The sequence below is a fragment of the Bos mutus genome, chromosome 19 (assembly GCF_027580195.1).
Source record: "Bos mutus isolate GX-2022 chromosome 19, NWIPB_WYAK_1.1, whole genome shotgun sequence".
In the NCBI taxonomy this organism is placed as follows: Eukaryota; Metazoa; Chordata; class Mammalia; order Artiodactyla; family Bovidae; genus Bos; species Bos mutus.
This window is the reverse complement of record NC_091635.1, coordinates 14,978,341-14,996,923: the sequence shown is the minus strand read 5'-3', so window position 1 is coordinate 14,996,923 and position 18,583 is coordinate 14,978,341. Positions and strand designations below refer to the sequence as shown.

General features: G+C 43.2%; 1 protein-coding gene across 4 annotated transcripts in view; it reads left to right on the top strand.

The window, feature by feature from the left end:
- The window catches only part of MYH10 (myosin heavy chain 10), a 123,773-nt gene that overhangs the window by 18,704 nt on the left and 86,486 nt on the right, over positions 1-18,583 (top strand). For all 4 annotated transcript variants that reach the window (XM_070389464.1, XM_005907554.3, XM_070389463.1 and 1 more), the window contains exons 3-4: positions 2,662-2,818; positions 14,241-14,268. In XM_070389464.1, coding sequence (XP_070245565.1) covers positions 2,662-2,818; positions 14,241-14,268 — 185 coding nt within the window. The remainder of the gene's footprint in view (positions 1-2,661; positions 2,819-14,240; positions 14,269-18,583) is intronic.

The following is an 18,583-nucleotide window of genomic DNA, read 5'->3' as shown; positions in this document are numbered from 1 at the left end:
TTCCATGTGGCTGCCAGGTTTATACTGTGTGAGGAATGCCTCCTCCCTTCCATCACACTTCTCCCTGAGCCCCGGATACCTAATCACCTGGAGAGGACAGAATCTCAGTGCTGCCATTTGCCTGTCTAGGCTCTTCCTCTCACCTTCCACAGAACAGACCATTGTCAGCTACACTGCCCTTCACTCTGTCCTGGATGTACCCTCCCAGGCTGTACCTTCTTACTGTTTTAATAGGAATTCCTTTATCCTTCGTTTTGACCTATTTGTCTTTAGAAAGAACATCAGCAACCCTCTGGGCCTGGACGTTGCACCTGGTTTTACTGTTTCTGACAAGGTGGCCATAGGCTCGTTGTTTGTTATGCTCCAGAGTTTTCTCTACTGCAAAGACCTGTGCATCTTTTTCTTTTTGTATCATTCTCTTTTTAATACCTTATATTGCATCTTATTTAATGTATCTTTATTGTGTTCATACCTAGAGTGTATCCTTCTTAAAGGTGCTTAACATCTTGCCTGTGTATTCAAACAGTAATGAAGCCTACTTTGAACTTAAGGCCTCCAGAGAGATGGTTTTAACATCCCCACCGCTCTTCTTCCATGTGACTTGGGGAAGACCAAGGTGCAGTGATCAGTTAATGCAGGAGCCCAGCATTTGAGCTAATTTTGAGATAGAAGTTTAGCTCTTTAAGCACCTCAGTTTAGTATCTTCACTTAAACCTCTGTCACTGCTCCTCTTTGGCAAGCACAGAATACTGATGATTATTCCATCTTGTTTTTTGATGACTTAATCATACTTGTGAGACTTACTCATCTGTAATCCTAGTTCTCAGAAAAGCCTCCACCACATGGTGGACACACATGCTGGAATGATTTCTGATTACAAATGTCGTTGTTAGGGTCTGTTAGCATACTGTACATGCTATGGGGTGTTAGACTGAATTTGCACATTTTAACTTCGTTTGAGTTCTTGTTCTCATTTTGGGCTAGTCTGCAATTATTTGCCTCTTACAAATGAAAGTGCAGTGTAACTTCATGATAGAGATATCATCTCATTTTTGAATAAAAAAGTAGATGTTTATATATTACAGTTCATTGAGATATAGTTATGATTTGTCAAATTTACTGTGTGTAAATGAAACTCAAAAAAATTTTAATGTTAAGATTGCCTCTTAGTTTTTTTACCATTAATAAAATCTGTTTTTAATCATCTCTTGTTTCCTTTTTGTCCTGTGGGTGGCAGAGAGAGGCTGGGCTAGTCAGACTAGAGACCCGTTGGTAGAAGGTTGGTGGAAGGTGTCAGGGTGCTGGGTGCAAGACTGAGAGCCAGCCCCGCATCTCAGAGTGTGATGCTGGATGTGAGAAAGCCAGCGGCTGCAGACCCAGGGGTCAGCTAGGGAGGGGCAGGTAATTACTGTGGCCTCGGGCAAACAGGGAGGGTGTCCATCTGGTCAGTTTAGAGGTCAGGCCAAATCGGTGAGCTCAGGCAGGGGGCCCTTGCTTGCCTTTGTTTTAGTCCCAAGCACTAATCTAGGTAGGAAGTGCATTCCATCTTCTGTTGGGAGGGAAGCAAAGATAAAGAACAGCTAGAGAGTTGATTCTGATCACTTCAACTTTTTTTTTTTTCCGGCAGCCTTTCCTTTCAGCATCATTAACTGCTGCATTCAGAGCAGCATGGTCTCGACAGTGCCCCCTGGTGGCCACTGTCAAGGGTTTCAGCCTTTCTAAGCAGCCGATGGTTAGAGGCCCCTCCATGCTCCATGAGGGGAACGAGCATCATCAGTCTTCAGCCTTTTCTAGGGTCCTCTCACCTTTAGACTTAGAATCACCCAAAGTAAAGGGTCTGGTTTCCAGTGCAGCTGAGGTGCGTTCGGCCCGCCAGGACCAGAGAGTCTGGCAGCAGTCCTAAGCACTCTTGTTTTTCCATTATTCCCAAAGTCAGTTCTCAGAAATCATGTCTGTGTGAATTAAAAAAAAAAAAAAAAAAAGGCAAAAATGCTCCTACTATTAATTCTGAGTAATGATTACCTTACTGATGAGGAGGGTTTTTATCTTCTTAGACTTGTGACTTAAAAATTATTGAGGGCCTCCAAAGAGCTGTTTATGTGGATTATTTTTAATGATATTTACTGTGTTTAGAAATTAAATATTTTAAATGTTTATTACCTCATTTAAAAATAAACCTGTAACAAGTTGACATAAATTACTGTTATGAAAAAAATCTATATTTTCCAAAAAATATAATTGATATTATACCCAAATTTGACCATGAGTATTTCCTTCAAGATGAATTGCAGAGTGGAACCTGAAACCACCGTGATGGACTTTTCCTACCTCGTACACTTTCAAGAGAATGAATTTGAAAAAGCAAATGACATGCTGTTTGAATAATGACCCTGTAAAGCCATGAAGCATTTATTATTGTTTCTATTTGACAGATGAGGGAATTGAATCTAAGGAAGTACCATTTAGCAATCGCATCTGTGGGAGAACCGCTTGTGGTTTGGAATTGCCCATTACGGGCTAGATTTAATTTCAGGGATAGATTAATTATGCAAATGATAAAGATCCCCTGTTCACATTACTGTGTGGTTTGTCTCCTGATTGGACCCCACCTGATAACATGCAGTAGTTTTTAACACTGTATCTTATTTTTATCTGTTCTAGACCTATTCTGGACTCTTCTGTGTAGTCATAAATCCTTACAAGAACCTTCCAATTTACTCTGAGAATATTATTGAAATGTACAGAGGGAAGAAGCGTCATGAGATGCCTCCACACATCTACGCTATATCAGAATCTGCTTACAGATGCATGCTTCAAGGTAACTGGAAATGACGTTTACAGTGCCGAATACTCAGAATTTCTTAAATGTAACCTGGGTTTTTGTTGTTTAATGTCTCAGCCTTGTCTTTTTTTTTACCTTTTTTAAAAAATTATTTTTGGTCTGTGCTGGGTCTTCATCGCTGCACAGGCTTGTGGCAGGTGGGGCCTACTCTACGTTGCGGTGTGTGGCTTCTTTTAGCAGTGGCTCCTCTTGTTGCAGAACATAGGCTCTAGGTGTGCGGGCTCCAGTAGCACTCGGGCTCAGTGGTTACAGTTCCTGAGCTCTAGAGTACAGGCTTAGTAGTTGTGGTACGCAGGCTTAGTTGCTCGGCACATGGGATCTTCCCAGACCAGGGATAGAACCCAGATCTCCTGCATTGGCAGGTGGATTCTTTACCACTGAGCCACCAAGGAAGCCCTGTTTCTGTCTTCTCTACAGAGGGCTTTAAGTTTTTTTTTTTTTTTTTTCTTTTAAAGATTAAAGGAAAAGTAATATATGTTTATTGTAGAAAAATTGTGAATTCTTAAGGTTAGACTGGGTGACACAGCTGTTTTCTATAGGCAGCCGGTAAGTATGCATGTTGCTTCATAAATACATCATGTTAGTTTTTATGTTTAAAAGCATCTAGTTTTCATATATTTTTGAACTCTACCGCAGGCCAATATAATCAAAACTCCGTGGCTCTCAAGAGCCAAGAAAGAAGTGATAGTTTTGAAAAAGTTGACCAGAGCTGAAGAAAGTCTTGAGTCTTGAGACAGAGGGTTCACAAAGCGCCAGGCAGGGATCCTGAAAGGAGACCCGTGCTGGGTCTCAGGTAGCATGGTGTGGACGGGGCACAGTCACGTGATCCCTATGGAGTCAATGGGCTCAGACTTCTCGCTTGCAGTCCTGAACCCAGCAATTCTGAGGGCTGTGCCTGGTACATAACCATGCGCGGGGCCCAAAGACTACTGACACCCCGGGCTCCCTGGGGTGTCATTCTTCCTCCTTGGACCCTGACGCCCCCTCATGGCCGTCCACCCCAGCAAGCCTCCATTCAGCAGCAGCCCTCATGGCTACCGACCTGTTGACCTAGACACACCTAAAGGCAAGTTCTGCTGTAACAGTAGTTGCAGGAGCCACTGTGAATGTCCAAGAACTGAGATTCTCCTCTCTCCCTGGAGGCTTAGAATGAAATCCACATCTTAGTCTTCAGTTTCCCAGCCACATCTTTGTTTCCATAAAGCTCTCTTTTCATTTAGCCTTACTCCCACTCTGTGATGTGCAAACCTCCCTACCCATTCAGTGTCTGCATCGAATGTTTTCTTTTCCTCCGGGCTTTAACTGAAGCCTGGCTTTGCCCTGCGATGGCTCCTGCACTCAGACCCTATGCACCGGGAGGCGAGGTCACTGTCTTTACTCCCAGGGCGTCTGCTGGACTGTTCATTAACTACTCTTCACCCCTTGAAAATGCTGCTCCTCCTCTGCCTGCCCTCATCACTGTAGCATCTTTCTTCTGGGGCCCCCTCCTCCCTCCTCCTCGCCTCATTATTTGGTTGGTCTGGCCCCCGACATGTCATTTTTCTCTGCCTCAAGGCCTGACATAACCCTGTGTTACTTCCTAGTTTCTCGTTAACAGCCAACCCCTTGGTCTCGCAGATCCTTAATCTTCTTCTCTTCTCACTTATGCTGCTGACACCCTAGACTTTGACGCCTTCTGAAATGATCTTATTTTTCAAATAGTATTTCAGAAATTCTCTTGCAAAATCCTTCCGTCTTGGCAGCTCAGTCAGCAAGTCTCCTGCCCGTGTTCTTTGACTGTTTGGCTCTCAGGGCCCATGTGTTGCTCTGCCTTTCCCCTGTGTATTATCAGTGCTGCCTTAACTTTCTTCCTCACTTAGTTTGGATTTCATAGTATCATTTCAGCCATCTTTGTCAGTATCCTACACCCTGTCCCTTTGCTCTTTTGTTATACTTTAAAAAAAAAAAATTTACTTATTTGGCTGCACGAGGTCTTGGTTGGGGCACATGGGATCTTTCGGTTGTGGCATGTGGGTCCAGTTCCTCGACCAGGGAACCCAGGTGCCCTGCACTGGGAGCACGGAGTCTTAGCCACTGGACCACCAGGGAAGTTATACTTGGTTGGCAGAATTCTCACCCCAGATCAATCAAGTTGTTTGTCTTTTTTTAATGCTCTTACTTGGGTTGCTGACGCCTCTGGAGTTCTCGTCATACAATTGAATCAGTACTCCTGTAATTGTGTGACCACAAGCCCAGATTCTACACAGAACACCCTTGTTAATCCTTCCTTGATTGTCTATTAAGGTTATAATCTCATTCTCCCTAATGTCTGCCTCAGGCCTCTGCCCCCTGCAGCTTCGTGGGTCCCTGCTTTCCTCCCCAGCTGATGGCTGCTTCCCCTGTTCCATGGAGAAGTTAGAAACTACCCAAGTGGAAGTGCCCCAGTCTCCTGAGCCACATTTACAAACCATCCTCTCTTGAACCCGCTCCTGTCCGAGGCCAGTCTTCCCACCTCCTTCATCTCTGACGCCTGTCACATCTCTCCCAGGATCCATCTCAGGAAGCTCACAGTGTCCATTGTCTTCTGCTTGCCTTTGTACGGGCTCTTAATGTTAGCGTTAAACGTGCTGAAGTTTTCTTCGTTACTTTAGAAAGTTCTCTCTTCCCTCCTCTCCTTCCCTTCACAGCCAGATTTCTTGGAAGCATCTGCCAGTCGTTGGGTAGGAACTTGTGAAAACGCTTGCTCCTGTGCTCTCAGGGAAACATGAAGCAGGGTCTCAGCTAAGAATGAGGAGGGAGCAGAGATTGGAGATTTAAGTGAGAAACACTGTGATGGAATCCTCTAGGAGAGTCAGGCAATACTTACATTTGCATCATTGACATTGGGTCACTGTTGGAAATACAAAGGAAATGTGACCCATAAGTAGACGGGGAGCTTTAATGTGCTTCTCTTAGAATTTGAGATAAGTAGGGAGGAAAAGGGAGAAGGCTGTGGCACCCCACTCCAGTACTCTTGCCTGGAAAATCCCATGGACGGAGGAGCCAGGTAGGCTGTAATCCATGGGGTCACGAAGAGTCGGACACGACTGAGCGACTTCCCTTTCACTTTTCACTTTCACGCATTGGAGAAGGAAATGGCAACCCACTCCAGTGTTCTTGCCTGGAGAATCCCAGGGACGGGGGAGCCTGGTGGCCTGCCGTCTCTGGGGTTGCACGGAGTCGGACACAACTGAAACGACTTAGCAGGAGCAGGAGGCGGGAAAAGAACATAAAGAATGTGATCAACACAATTTAGCAAGCTTGAATTGAAAACTACGTACAGGACTACTGCCCGTCAACCAGAAAGAAGGTTTACAACCTCAACTTGTAATTTTGATGCTAAGTCACCATTAAAAATCTCAGATCTGGCCACATTCTCCAACCACAGTGCAGTAAGGCAAGGTGTTTACAGATTCCCACCTGTTTGGTGCAAGTGCTGCTTAATGACTTCTTACTGTTTCTGCGGCTAACTGTTCATCCATATGGCTTTTTGGTAAAAGTAGAAATCAAAACTGCTATTACAGATTCTTTAGACATTAATCACAACAAAATATCGTGTGTAAAAAACTGATGGCTTATGGCAAAAACCGCTTTAAGAAATAATTCATAGTTATAAATATTTTATTAGTAAACACAAATTTATACACAGACCTTTTACTCACAAGGTAGATAAAAAGCAACTTTATGATAATTTACTGAGCTTTTTGTCTCATGAGGTTTTCTGTGTTTCATTTCACACACATAAAAAAAAAAGTCCTTTAAAAATACAGCCTGGATGTTAAGATGTAACTGTGGTGATCATTTCACAGTATATACAAATATTGAATCATTGTGTTGTACACCTGAAACTAATATAATGTTATGTATCAGTTATACCTCAATTTAAACAAAATAGTACAGCATGAAATGAACCTAAATAAGAAGAAAAACATAAAATTAAGTAAAACTTGAACTGGTTCCATGAAAAGACCATAAAACAGACAAGTGTTTGGCAAGTGTGACTAAGAAGAGAGAATCACCAGAAAGGATAAAGGTTTTATAACACTATAAACAGAGACAAAAATGCCTTGAAATAAGGTGGAAAACTCTGAACAATGCCAGTGGGAGAAATGGTAAAGGTTGTGAGACATTTACCTTTATGTCCCAAAGACATGAGGCCCAAATAATTTCAACAATGAAGTCTCTCCAATCTCGAGGACTAAATAATTCCTGTGTTATCTAAATGGTTTTAAACCATTAGACAATGCAGAATAGTCTGGATAACATCAAGATCAGAAGCTGCCAAAGGACTTTGAATGCTTACTTTTTATTAAAAAATAATGCATAAAGATAGTTAAACAATGAAACACATGGTATAGCAGTAATTGTCACTGTTGTTTAGTCAGTAAGTTCTGTCCAACTCTGCAACCCCATGGACTGTAGCCCGCCAGGCTCTTCTGTTGATGGGATTTCCCAGGCAAATACTGGAGTGAGTTGCCATTTCCTGCTCCAGGAGATCTTCCCGGACCAGGGATCCAACCTGCATTGGCAGGCGGATTCTTTACCACTGAGCCACCTGGGAAGCCCACAACAAGGTTACGTTATTGATAAAGAAAACAAATAGCTGTCCTCCCCCTGCCCATTCTGGATTTCCTCCTAAGAGGAAGTCATTTTGTCTGTTTTGTCTTGTGTTTGTATGTATTTATGAGTAATAGGCTTATGATATTTTTTTTTAACTTATGTTGTTTTCTATAGACTTCCTACTATGAAAAAAGTTTTTAACTACATTCCCCCCATCTTCCTGATTGAAGTTAAGTCAACATTTTTTGGCATTTTAGTACTAGTCAACGTGTAAACTGTTTCTCCTGTGATCACATTTCTCTTCTTACACAATTTGCTGTTTTCCCTGGGGTTAGTAATTTTCCTATTTTGGGGGGAACAAAGGAGTTTTGCAGTGACCAGCACTGATTTGACAGAACTACAGGTCTTCTTTCAGTACAGGGACGTGTATCAAGTAAGTGATCGGTGTCTTTCCTCCGCCAGAGCCACGCCTCCTGGGACCCTCTGTCCTCCACTCTGCGCTTAGTGCCCCTCTGACTTGCCTGCGCCTGCACCCTGGAAATCCCTTGCTTCTTTCCATGCTTGTTTTCCTGTCTTAATTTATGGGTCCTATAGGCTGTATTTTGGATGGAGAATAACCTCCAGTAGCTTCCTGACGGGGGTTCCCAGGAGGCACTAGTGGTAAAGAACCTGCCTGCCAGTGCGGGAGACATAAGAGACACGGGTTCAATCCCTGGGTTGGGAAGATCCCCTGAAGGAGGACATGGCAACCCACTCCAGTATTCTTGCCTGGAGAGTCCCATGGACAGAGGAGCTTGGCGGGCTACAATCCATAGGACACAAAGAGTCTGACACAGCTTCCTGCAAAACACTGAAAATAACCAGTTGTTCTAGCAGTAAGTAACTACTTAATGGATGGCTCATTTCTATAGTGGAATCCTGAGCGGCTGTCTTGAAACTATGTCTGATACACCGAGTGATGTACTAGTATAATAATAATAATAATCACATATACCAACTCCTCTCTCCAATAAGTACTTTAAGACTAGGATTGATATACATTAAAATGTGAACCTTTACATGTAGATTAGGGAGAAAAGGCTACCCACTCCAGTATTCTGGCCTGGAGAATCCCATGGACTGTACAGTTCATGGGATTGCAAAAAGTCGGGCATGACTGAGCGACTTGCACTTCACTTCACTTTTGGTTGAAGACTTCACCTTCCAATATAAGGCATGAGGGTTCAATCCCTGGTCGGGGAAGTGGGATCCCACATGCCTTGAAGCCAAAGAGACCCCATTAGGAGAAAGAAAAGCAAGGAAAACAGACCATCTTTTAAAAGGAACACAGGTATACCTGTGGTGGATTCATTTTGATATTTGGCAAAACTAATACAATATTGTAAAGTTTAAAAATAAAATAAAATTTAAAAAATTAAATTAAATTAAAAAAATAAATAAAAGGAACATCAAGGAAGGGTTTGAAAGGTCAGAAAACAGGTAACACCAACTACAGCAGTAAATATACTTTTCAGCTCAGTTCAGTCGCTCAGTCGTGTCCGACTCTTTGCGACCCCATGAATCGCAGCACGCCAGGCCTCCCTGTCCATCACCAACTCCCGGAGTTCACTCAGACTCACATCCATCGAGTCGGTGATGCCATCCAGCCATCTCATCCTCTGTCGTCCCCTTCTCCTCCTGCCCCCAATCCCTCCCAGCATCAGAGTCTTTTCCAATGAGTCAACTCTTTAACCCCCTATAAATAGCAGAGCCTAATATAATCATATGCCCCTTACGAGAGAGACCTCTCTAAGTAGAAGAATAATAGCAGTGCAGTGATGAGCATTTCCTCAGCCAAATGAGTACAAAAAGAAAGCCCCAGTTAAGTCACCTCAAGTCCAAAATAGAAGTCAAAGCAGAAGCGGACAATGGGCATTATTTTATGTTAGGTGCAAGAATGTTTTATAATGAATTATAGTTGCCTTGAATCTATGTAATGATTCTTACAATGTGGAAATACAGACAGTGGGAAACAGTAATACTCGTTACCCTGAGAAACTGTGAAATGTAGGCAAACCCTGCTAGTGACTTGTGTTAGAGATCTGTTATCTCACTGAGGATACCAGCAAATGAAGACACTATCATAATGTGATAAGGGCTATGAAGACAACTAAGGGGGCGCGAGCATCAGAGGCGAAAGGGCTCGTGAGGGGCGAGACGGTGATTTGACGGGGCAACAAGTTTAACGATGTGCTTATCCTCTAGCCAAAAATACATATTGTTGTTCAGTTGTTAAGTCATGTCTGACTCTCTGCGCCCCCATGGACTGCAGCACGCCAGGCTTCCCTGGCCCTCACTATCTCCTGGAGTTTGCTCTGATTCATGTCCTTTGAGTCAGTGATGCTATCTAACCATCTGACCTTTTGTTGACCCCTTCTCTTTTTGTCTTCAGTCTTTCCAAGCATCAGGGTCTTCTCCAATAAATGTTAGCAGTGAGCAAAAATAGGTAGAACCCAAATATAAGGCAGTATTTCTTATATTGCTAAACATTTTTGAAGTCTTAAGTGTAGAGAAATATGTAACATGTTGGTGGATGGAAAAACTAAATATATGTACTTTTATTTAAGGTATCATTTATATGCAGTAAAATTCAGCCTTTTTAGGATATAGTTCTTTGAGTTTTGACAAATACATCTAGTTATATAACTACAGTCAAGATATAGAACAGTTCTATCTTCCATGCAAATTTCTACACGCTCCTCATAGTCATTCCCTCTCCCCTAGTCCATGACAGCCACCGATGTTTTCCTTTGTCACTGTAGTTTTGCCTTTTCCAGGACGTCATGTAATCAGACACAGGTTAGCCTTTTCAGTCTGGCTTCTTTCACTGACGCAGTGCACTTGAGCGTCACCTACCAGTAGTTCACTCCTTGTGGTTTCTAGAGTGTTCCATCGTGTGCATGTTCTACAGTTGTTCACTCACTTACCTGAGGGGCATTTATATGGTTCACGTTTCTTGGCAGTTAAGACACTAGGGTCGATTGTGTACAGGTTTTTGTGAGGGTAAGTTTTAATTTCATATGACTCAATAATCGGGAGTAGGATTGCTGGGTGACACGGTAGGTGTATTTTAACTTTGTAAGAAACTACCGCGCTCTTTTCCAGGTGGCTGTGCCATTTTTCGTCTGTACCATCAGTGGGTGAAAGTTCCGGTTCTGCTTTCTGTCAGCACTTGGTGTTGTCGGTTGCTTATTAAACTGTAGTCTGATAAGTGTGCTGTGCTATTTGATTGTGGTCTTAAATTGCGCTTCCCGGATGACTAAGGACAGTAAGCATCTTTTGCTTGCTTATGCCACCTGTATGTCTTCTTTTGTGAAGTGTTCAAATCTTTTAACCATTAGAGAAATTGGATGGTTTGTTTTCTTATTCACTTTTGAGAACTCTTTTTTAGCCACAAGTCCTTTATTGGATAAGTGATTTGCGATTTTTTTCCCACTCAATCTGTGATCCATCTTGAGTTAATTTTCATGTATGGTGTAAGGTATGGATTGAAGTTCATTGTTCTGCATGTGAATATCCAGTAGATCTTGGCATCATTTATTGAGAAAACATTTTTTTTCTCCAATGAATTGCTTTGTCAGGATTCTGTTCCTTTGATCTGTACATTTGTCCTTTTTCATACCATCTTGATTATAATAGTCATATAATAAATCATAAATTGTCCCTTTGTCTTTCAATATAAATTTTAGAAATCAACTTGCCATTTTCTAAAAATGGCCCACTTTTCCCGTTTTGATTGGGTTGCACTGAATCTATAGAACAAAAAGGGCAGAACTGACAAGAGTATTGAGTCTTCCAATCCATGAACATGGTTTGTCTCTCTGTTAATGTAGGTCTTCTTTTATTTCATTGGTGTTTTACAGTCTTTAGCACATAGATCTCACACATATTCATTGTAAGTGTAGCATATACCTTAGGATAACTATTTCATGTTTTTAGTGTTAAATGGAACTTTACAATTTTAATTACCAATTGTTCACTATTGATATATAGAAATTTAAAATATATATATTATTTTAAAAGTACATATATTGACATCTTTTGTAACCTTGCAGAAGTCACTTATTCTGTAAAGTTTTTTGGTAGACTCTTTGGAATTATCTCTAGCCAGTCATGTCCTCTGCAGATAGACATTGTTATTTCCTCCTTTTCAAGTGTATGCTTTTAAATTATTTTTATTTGTGATGTTGAATAGGTGTGAGAACAGACATTCTTGTCTTATTCCTGGTCTCCGGGGGCAGCATTCAGTTTTCACCATTAAGCATGATGTTAACTGCAGGTGTTGTGTAGATGCCCTTTATCAAGTTGTTGAAGTTCCCTTGTATTCCTCGTTTGCTCTCTTTTTTTGTTTTCACTCATGAATGGATGTTGTTTTATTGAATGTCTTTTCTACATCTGTTCAGGTTATTGATTCGTCTTGAGTGAACTTTAGTAGTCTATCCTTTAAAGAAATTATTCTGTTCATTTTAGTTGTGGAATTTTTTAGCAGAAAGTGGCTCCTAATATTTTCTTATTATCCTTTTAGTATCTCTGGGATCTATAGTGGTTTTCCCTTTCTTGTTCCAGATGTTGGCAATTTGTGTCTTATTTCTGATCATTTTGTCTAGAGATTTACCTCAAAGATCCAGCATTTGGCCACCGTTTTCTTTTCCTGTTTTCCCATTTCACTGATTTTTGTTCCTTATACTTTTTTTTGTTCTACTCATTTTGGGTTTAATTTGTTCTTTTCTAGTGTTTTTAAGGTAGGAGCTGAGGTCACTGATCTAAAATCACTTTCACTGTTGAAAATACAATTTAATTCAACATGGATTTATTGAGTACCTCCATTTATGGTTTTGGGGAGGTGCTGTGGACAGTAACTGAGCTATCAAATGAATCGCTCCTCTTTAGAAGGCTAGTTGCATTTCTGAACATAAAGTATTTCCCTTAAATGTCACTATAATATATGATATATGCTGAGTCTGGTTACATCGATAGGTTCTTAGAGTATAAAGTTCACTGGAAACATTTGGGGTGCCTAAGCTGATCCTCAAAGAGTGAAGAGAATTCAGTGAAGCAGAAAGAAGGAATGATTCAGTTATAGAGTATTCTATGGAGGGAATCGTGAAGGTTGCCAAGCCCTCACCTGATTGTACTGATAGTGAAACTGAGGCCCAAAGCTGATGTAAGACATGACAAGAACATATGGGTCCACCTGCAAAGAGAGTTCCTTTGTTTTATTGGGGTGGGTAGGATGAGAAGCATGGGAGAAGAAATACAGAACAGATTTGAAGGGTAGATTGTGGTTGTGAAGAGCTCAGATTTCACACAATGAAAATAGCATGTCCAGATGCAGGAAGAAAGCTGCTCTGAATAAGTTAGGAGGCCATTTGATTGTGGTTACTTTTTGGCGTGTGTTTTGATTTCTCTAATGTGTAAACTAGTTCAGCAAAGCCGTGAAAACTTGGAAAAGTGGAGTTCTATAAACATTCTCAGACCAGGAGAATTTGGGGCAAGGGTTCATGTTTAGAGTGAATAATATTTAAAAACTTGGTAAAATCCTAGTTTTATAGGTGAAGAGCCCGAAACCAGCAAGGAATCAACGTTTCATTTATAGATATGTGGGCAGTTTGCTGCAAGGTTGGAACTAGGACAGAAGATTCCAGTTCCCAGTGTCTTGCCAGTGCCCTGCCTGGCTCCTCGCACTGGATTCTCTCAGTTGACCTAAGGCTGGTGTTAAGTCTGGGAGTAAAGAAGCAAGATGGGCTCTGATCTTAGCACATACTAGTTGGGCAGGCAGTTGGCAGTATTGTTTGTCTAACCCCAAAATATGGTCAAAAGAAGGAAGCAGTGAGGAGCCTAAGGAAGAGGGTCTGGAGGGGACCCACAGAGGAGATACAACTGAGCTGAGCAGGAAGGGCAGGCAGAGATCATCCAAGTGCTTGTGGATCCGGGAAGGACGTGCCCAAGAAAGGCTGTTGGCTTGCATTTAACCTTTTTATATGTGGACCCCATGGACTATACGGTCCATGGAATTCTCCAGACCCAGAGTACTGGAGTGGGTAGCCATTCCCTTCTCCAGGGGATCCTCCCAACCCAGGAATCGAACTGGGGTCTCTTGCTTTTGCAGGTGGATTCTTTACCAGCTGAGCTACCAGAGAAGCCCTAAATATGAGTACTTTAAATTATTTATCACTTTAAAGTCATGATGGTTTTTTCCTTTTATATTCTTTCCTTATTTTTGCTCTATTTAATGTTCTGACTTCATACAGTGGTTAAACTCTTACAGATGTTTATCCTCCCTTAATCTTCTTTTCCATTCAGTGTTTGATACTTTTTTTTTTCTTCTTTAAGGCGTATATTGATAACGATTTCTCTCTGGTTATGGGTTTTCTTGTAAGGTAATGGTTTCCAAGCCTGGCCCTGCATCAGAATCACTTGAGGAACCTGAGTAAAAAGCGGTGTTCAGTCCCTCCCCTAAAGGTGGAGCTCTGGGAAGTTTGTTTCTATAAAATTTCCTGGTTGACTCTGATGAGCATCAGGCTTCGAGAATCCAGGTTCATTAGGCATATAAAGTTGTCTGAGCCTGCATTGTTACCTTCCCCAGATAATCTGGCATAAGAATGATGAACTTGACTGAATTTAGGACTGTATGATGCATAACAGGATTGGAAAGCGTTAACTTGGCCTAAGAGGGGCAGAGTTCCTAGTATTTTAGAGGCTATCAGGCTATTTATTATTTATCAAATATTTTAAAAAACAGGCAGATATTCAATGTCTTTCTGTTTATTTTGTTTTCTAGATCGTGAGGACCAGTCAATTCTTTGCACGTAAGTAAATGTTAAACGTTCAGACTTCTTTTCTGTTCTGTTGGAAAGTAAAAGCAATTTTGGTATTTGAGAGAGGAAGGGGGACAGGAGAGCAGTAATTTAAAGAGATTGATGTAAACCTTGCTGTTAACTGTTTTAAGTCTAAGGTATGCAAGCTCTGCTTAGCTTTGGTGTTACTGTTTGGCTGTCAAACTGGGCTTTTCACACATTTCATAATGTTAATCTGTGAAACTTACGTCTTTAGTAGGTTTGTCCAAGTGTTGACCTCCTGGACTTTTCAGTAATTTCCCTGTATCACCCAGGAAGCATTATTGATTATCATATGCCGGTGTGTGAAGTACTGGAAAGTCAGGATTGAATACAACATCCACAGCAGGAAGTGATCATTTTTGCTGGTTAGGACAGTCATGTTAGCTGCAGTGGGGAAGATGGAGGACCGGGAAGTGTTATCGCGAGAAGACCGAGTGGAAGGCTAATAAGTTACCCACGTGAGAGCTGGAAGTGCCTTCAAGTGGGGAGGTGCTCGTGGAAGTGGGCATGTCTAAGTGGGGCTTAGGTTGCGAGACAGGCCTGAGAAAGAGGAGCTCGGAGAGGGTGGAGTTGTGTGGATTTCAGAGGATTTCAGAGACTCGGGAAGGAGGAGGAACAGGTTCAGGGCAAAGGGGGAGGAGTTTGGTAGAGGACATTGACTTTGAGGTGCCTGAGGCGCTCCTGGGGGAGCCGTCTCTAGGCTATTGGACGTGGAGTCGGAGCTGTGCCTGGAATGCAGAGCTGGCAGCCTAGATGACAGAAGCCATGCGGTAAGTGAGGTCCCCTCAGAGTGTGGGATCCCCAGACGGGGTTCAAGGGTGGGGAGGCGGGTGAGACTCCACAGAGACGCCCAAGCCATAGGCTGCAGACACCATAGAGACTGAAATACACAGGAACACGTGCCTGGGGTTTCACGTGGGCGAGGGAGGCTGGTCGTGGTCCTCTCAGTGCACTGGGGTGGGCAGGGAGTCAGGCCAGACAGCAGTCAAGGAATGACATGGGTGTATGTGTGTGTGAGAGAGAAAGTTTTTAAAAAGCAGCAAAAAGCTAAGTCTGGGCCTACAACTTCCAAATAGCTCTAGAGTGAAAATTGTAGCATTTGAAAAGCAGTAAGGAATCAATTTTTGTTGTTACTGGTGGTGTCTTTTTTTTTTTTTTTTTTACTGGTGGTGTCTTTAAGGTAGGAGAGGTTAAACTGATGGGGGTGGGGTAGGACAAGATGGGTGGGAGTCAGGGCCCCTAGAGGGCCAGGGTCAGGGAGGAGACAGGGCCTGATGTGGGCGGGTGGGGGGGCCCAGAAACAGAGAAAGTTCTCATCTCTTGGCTTTTCTTTCCCATAGAAACTTTGGTTTTTGATAACAAGAAGTATAAAAGAAGTAGAAAATAAGCCTGTCTCATGTAAATTTTCTTCCAGTGATGTTTAGCTTCTGAGTTATACAAATTAGTTTTTCTTAAACAACAAACTACCAGACACTTAGTGACTGAGAGCAGTTTTCCAAGCCCTTGGATTGGACTCAGCTGGGCCTGTCTGCTGAGCCGAGCCAGCCCCAGCCGTCTCACCTGGGGCTCACCCGCTGGCTGGGGGCAGCTGAGGGCCAGGGTGCTGGTTGACTGTTGACTGGGGTGCCTTGGTGGATCCTTTGATTCTCCAGTGGGCTAGCCCTGGCTGCCCAGAGCCACTTGGGGCCTTTGCTGTGGACACTCCCCTACCAGGGTGTCGAAATGGGGAATCATATTTAATCCACCAAAGTTTTTATAAGTGGGTTCAGGTGGGGGTCACTGAGATGAGAGAACTGAGAACGTCAGCGAGAGAGACTGTCATGATGGACCATGGGGTGTGGCACACGATGGGGGACTGATAGGAGGGAGATGGGTCAGGAAACTGGAGAGCAGGGCCTCCTGGGGAAGCAGGAGCAGGAAGAACAGGCGTCGTGGCCGCAGGTGTTGGGAGGGAGCTCCTCAAGTGTGGCCGAAGGAGTGGGCAGCTGAGAAGTGGGGGGGAGGGCAGGAGGGCATGGGGTGGAGGGTGTCACTGAGTCAAAGGGTTGGATGTGTTGCTCACACAAGGAGAGGAGGGGCTTTGACATACACACACACACACACACACACAAGTGATGGTTTGAGGGCAGTGGCCTCTGATAAGCCCTTCATAAAGCTAAATTATTTCACTTAGAGGAATGTCCTTTATTCCAAGATAAGACCCTTCCTGTTTTCTTTGGAAATAAAAGTGCTTTCTTTTTTGAAACAGCGTGGGTGGCGGGGTAGGGGGGGTGTTGTTTTTTAAGATCTTACTAAGCAAAATAAATCCAGTGTCAGAACCACTGCTCCTGCTGTGTGTGACCTCAGAGAGGTGAGAGGTAGGGGCTTTTAGAACAAGAGAGTCTAAAAAAAAAAAAAGAAGAACAAGAGTCTAGAAACAGCACTGGGGGAGTGAGAAGGATGCCCCTGATGTTTGTGTGTGTGTGTGTGATGATGTATATGTGTGTGTATGCTCATACAGGTGTGTGATGTGAAGTATGGCCAGCGGAGGGGAATGTTCAGTCAGGAAGCCGAGAACGTGGGTGACTTTGCACACTGTGGAATGGGGATCCCACAGAGTATGGAGGAAAAGAGGGGGGCTAGAGCAGAAAATCGGAGAAGGCAATGGCAACCCACTCCAGTACTGTTACCTGGAAAATCCCATGGATGGAGGAGCCTGGTAGGCTGCAGTCCATGGGGTTGCTGAGGGTCGGACACGACTGAGCGACTTCACTTTCACTTTTCACTTTCATGCATTGGAGAAGGAAATGGCAACCCACTCCAGTGTTCTTGCCTAGAGAGTCCCAGGGACGGGGGAGCCTGGTGGGCTGCTGTCTATGGGGTTGCACAGAATCGGACACGACTGAAGCGACGCAGCAGCAGAGCAGAAAATAATTGGGTTTGGAATCAGGAGAAAGAAAATGAGACCAGAGGGTAAGAATGAAGAGTGGCCAGAGGAACTGCATTTTGAGCAGCGATCAAGGCTGGCGGGGGCGCGATCTGAAGTCCCCTGCAGAGCTCACCTCTGGGCCCTGGTGGATCTGGCAGGGGCAGGGTGGGGAGATTGGGCCCATGGGAGATGGCAGTCTAGGCTGGGCCTTACTGGCTTCCAGGGATTTTTTAGCTCAGGTGGGTGGCCCCACAGCTAGATGAGTTTCTGGACCTTCACCTTTGTCACAATTTCTTATAGCTTCTGACAGAATCAGTGGACCTTACGGGCACAGGGGACAGAAGGTGAGAACGGTGTCAGGCAATTACAGGTGTTTGGGTCTTCCTGGAGCACAAGCTGTGAAGCAGGGAATAAAAGCCAGTTTAAACTGAACACGCCGACAAATTAACCTCTGTTCTCACACAAACAAGATGGGTCTCCCAGTATCTTTCTTTCCATCATCAGTGCTTTGTGTTTCCAGACTCAAGGCTTAAAACCTTGCCATCTGCTTTGACTCCCTGCTCTCTTTCATTCCCATTTCCAGTTGTCGCCTCATTTCATATTTCTCCTGTCCTGTCCTGCCCTAGCCCCGCCCAGCACCTACTGTCTGCCCCATCTTCTGGGATCCTGGCTGACTCCCTTGCCTTTCTCCTCTCTCTCCCTCCAGGGAGGACATAAGCCCCATGGTGCAGCTGGCTCCAGCCCACACTGATTTCCTCTCGTCAGGCCCTGTTGCTCACATGCTGTGATTCATTACCTATTTGGGTCTTTGTGTCTTGTTTTACAACTAGACAGAAGGGTAGGAACTGTGACTTTGATTGCTTTTTAATTATCCTCTGAGTACCTGGAACACTGCTTTTGGGCATCCTAAGTAAATGGATAAAAATGCAAACAAAACAATGAATCTCTTAATTAAGTAGGAACCAAGGAAACAGGCTTAAGATTAGGAAGTTTTAGAAACAATTGAATATTGTATGTGTTTTCAAAGGGCAAAACCTTTCCGATACCATTTTATAAAGGTGTTTTATTTTGAAATTTCAAACCTACACAAAAATAGAATAGTTGGAGACCCCCAGATACCCATCCCCTAACTTCAGTGAGTTAAATTTTACCAAATTTTATGTTTTTTCTTTTTTTTAAACCTTTGCATTTCTCCCAAGTTTTCATGTAAAACGAATACAAACCTAAATTTTATTGAAAAGTTGAAAGAGTGATACGTTAAGTGCTCGTGTACCCTTTACTTCAATGTGTCCCTTGTTTCTGTACACGCACAAGACTGTTTGCAGATACTCTGACACTTGACCCCTGGATACACCGCAGGTGATTCCTAAGAGCAAG